The sequence below is a fragment of the Octopus bimaculoides genome, chromosome 2 (genome assembly GCF_001194135.2).
Source record: "Octopus bimaculoides isolate UCB-OBI-ISO-001 chromosome 2, ASM119413v2, whole genome shotgun sequence".
Taxonomy (NCBI): Eukaryota; Metazoa; Mollusca; class Cephalopoda; order Octopoda; family Octopodidae; genus Octopus; species Octopus bimaculoides.
In genome coordinates this window covers 134887654-134890965 of record NC_068982.1, presented here as the reverse complement: position 1 = coordinate 134890965, position 3312 = coordinate 134887654, and the positions used below count along the sequence as shown (strand labels likewise).

The 3312-nt window shown below is 35.9% G+C and overlaps 1 protein-coding gene across 11 annotated transcripts in view; it reads right to left on the bottom strand.

Moving 5' to 3' along the window:
* Positions 1-3312, bottom strand: part of LOC106873483 (synaptotagmin-6) — a 286327-nt gene that overhangs the window by 172058 nt on the left and 110957 nt on the right. For all 11 annotated transcript variants that reach the window (XR_001409880.2, XR_008263443.1, XR_001409879.2 and 8 more), the window contains one exon: positions 153-344. Coding sequence is in view for 7 of the 11 variants with exons in the window: in XM_052965623.1 (XP_052821583.1) it covers positions 153-344 (192 nt within the window). In the remaining 4 variants the exon portion in view is untranslated. The remainder of the gene's footprint in view (positions 1-152; positions 345-3312) is intronic.

The window sequence follows — 3312 nt, the reverse complement described above, 5'->3', positions numbered from 1 at the left end:
ATATATACGTATACATATATACACACATACATATATATACACACATATATATACACGCATATATATCAGTGTATATCTATATATATATATATATATATATATATATATATATAAGCGTGTGTTGTAAAAGATAAAATATACACGCCTCTTACCTGATTTGATCCAGAAGAGATGGATAGCGAGGTCATAGCTGGGTTGTAATCTCCTATAGCTCGGTAAGATGGACTTAGTAAATCTCCTTTCTTCCGCCGGACTGCACGACACAGCAAAAATATGGCAACGACTAGAAAAGCTCCAATAACGCCAAACACTACTCCAAATATTTGCAGTGGAACCATATTTACCTTGAGAGAATGAAGAGAAATGGAAGAAAAAATTAGCGTCAAATAACTTTTCAGAATCAATATAAAACTCCAAAGAGAAACAAAATCATCATTGTCCCCTCTTGTGGACTTCATAGCAAAATCCATACCTGGATTCAAATTACATTCACGCATCGCAAATAGAGGCAGCTTCTACTTTTAACCATTTTCTTTTTTCTTTTAAATCCTTCCCTTCAAAGACTCATAAGTCGAAATCGACAGGAGAGAACATCATCATCATCATCATCATTATTATCATTATTATTAAGGCTGCGAGCCGGTAGAGTCGATTATTATTATTATTATTATTATTCAGTAGTTTTATTTTTATAACGTACTTTCACTTCACTACCGAGCGCAGCTCTGTGCGCCTTGGGTATGTGCTGTGGTTTGCTGTGGTGCTCTTATGTTTACTGTATTGAAAGTGTTTTGCGTAGAATGTGTGCAGTACCCAGTAGTGCAATTTTCTGTATGTTATATATATTTGTAAGTCCTGGTGTTTTTGTTATGTATTTGTCTGAATATTTTTTTATTATACCTAAGGCACCTACTATGATAGGAATTGTTTCTGTTTTTAGATTCCACATTCGAGTTATCTCTATTTCCAGGTCTTTGTATTTTGAAAGTTTTTCCATTTCTTTTAGAGAAACGTTGTCATCTGCTGGTATTGAAACATCAATTAGAAGGCATTTTTTTCCTTCATGATCTTTGACAACTATATCTGGTCTATTTGCCTTAATTTCTCTATCTGTGTGTATTGGCATATCCCAGAGTATGGTTGCTTTCTCGTTTTCTGTGACCTTTTCTGGCGTGTGTTTATACCATCTTTTTTCTGTTGCTATTCCATAATGTTGGCATAGCTTCCAGTATTATTATTATTATTATTATTATTATTATTATTATTATTATTATGGCGGCGAGCTGGCAGAGTAGTTTATCATCATCATCATCATTGTTGTTGTTGTTGTTGTTGTTGTTGTTGTTGTTGTTGTTGTTGTTGTTGTTGTTGTTGTTGTTGTTGTTGTTGTTGTTGTTGTTATTATTATTATTATTATTATTATTATTATTATTAAGGCGGCGAGCTGGCAGAGTCGTTAGCACGCTGGATGAAATGCTTAGCGGTATTTTGCCCGTCGCTACGTTCCGAGTTCAAACTCCGGTGAATTCGACTTTGCCTTTCAACCTTTCGGGGTCGATAAAATAAGTACCAGTTACGCACTGGTGCCGATGTAAGAGACTTAATTTGAGGCCTTGTGTTTTCAGTAGAAAGGATTGTTATTATTATTATTATTATTATTATTAAGGCGATGAGTAGGCAGAAATGTTTAGCGTGCCGAGCAAAATGCTTAGCGGCATTTCGTCCGTCTTTACGTTCTGAGTTCAAATTCCGGCGAGGTCGACTTAGCTTTTCATCCTTTCGGGTTCGATTAAATAAGTACCAGTAACGCATTAGGGTCGGTGTAATCCACTTAATCTCTTTCCCCAAATTTCAGGCTTTGTGCCTACAGTAGGAAGGATTGTTATTATGATTATTATTAATATTACTATTATTATTATTATTATTATTATTATCGTTATTATTTATTTCCTTTGCACAGCTTCTAACGCTGGAGATGTACTACAGTGTAAGCTGTTCACTACCAGTGAACTAAGGTAACACCTCTTATTTTTCGAGCAGCTTCCGGAGTATTCGAGCGGTTCCAGGCAGTGCTGTTTTCTGCAAGTGTTCCACCCTTATTGCAGCTCTTATTTGTTCCATGTACTTCACAAGGACGCTAGCGTTTCTCTGTCGATCCGCTTCGCAACCAGCAAAAACAAAATCTGCCAGTCACAACCCAAATTAGAACGAAATTAAGTTTATTAAATCAGCGTACGGAGCATTTGCTGGTGTGTGTAAAGCTTGGTCAACCTTGAATTTAACAAAAATATTTGTTGTTTCTGGTTACACACTTTCTATGTAAATCTCCATATTGACAATGTTATACCCTATCCTTTCTACTGCAATATATGTTTTCGGGGATTTTGTGGCAAATGGAGAAAAATATTATTGTTGTTGTTGCTGTTGTTGTTGTTATTTTCGTTGTTACTGTTGTTATTTTAGCTGTCCTTGCAATAGAAATCTTATTGTTTATGCGTGTTTTTATTATGCAATCGTCCTTACTTCTGTGTATCTTGCTTACGTGCAGTAATTATGTTTTGTTTTGTGAATTTCTATAATATTGAAACTACTCCAGGTAATATGTGAGCAGTTTCTAACCGGTTTATTTTCTGTATGCTGAGTGTATGTAAATCCTGGTGTTTTGATTATGCATTTGTCCACATCGTTGTATTAATATATTTCCTTGTTGCCTTTTCATTATTCCCGATGCACCTAGTATCATGGAGATTGTTTCTGTTTTCAATTTGGTTATTGTTAAGTTTCATTCTGGTTATTGTAAAGGTCTTGATATTTGAATAGATTCTTTGCTTCTGTTAGAAAATATTATCACCCTTTGGAACTGTTACATCGACAAGAAGGAAATACCTTCTCCTAATGATATTTCACAATTGAAATATTTGTCTTAATATGAGGTCTGATCAATAAGTATCCGGAGTATCGCCATAGTAACAAAGCTAAAGCATGCAGCGTGAAACTGGTAGACAAAGATTGACCTCGATATCTGTTGTGCATGTGCAGTAAGTTTTAACTTTTGAGCATAATTCCGACGTTTGCAGCAGTGCTTGGAAGGAAGGTGTGTAGCGTGTGATCGTCGCATTGACCATTACAGAGAAAGTTGTCATGGCGATACCTGCTGAGAGGCATACGCAAAGGTCCAGAAAGTGTGTGGAGAGGAATGTATCACCCTCACACAAGTGTAAGAGTGGTTCAGAAGTTTCTAAGACATCGGATAGCCGAATAAGGTGAACGGGCTTTAAACCCATGCTACAAGGTGTCTACGCGAATATATAT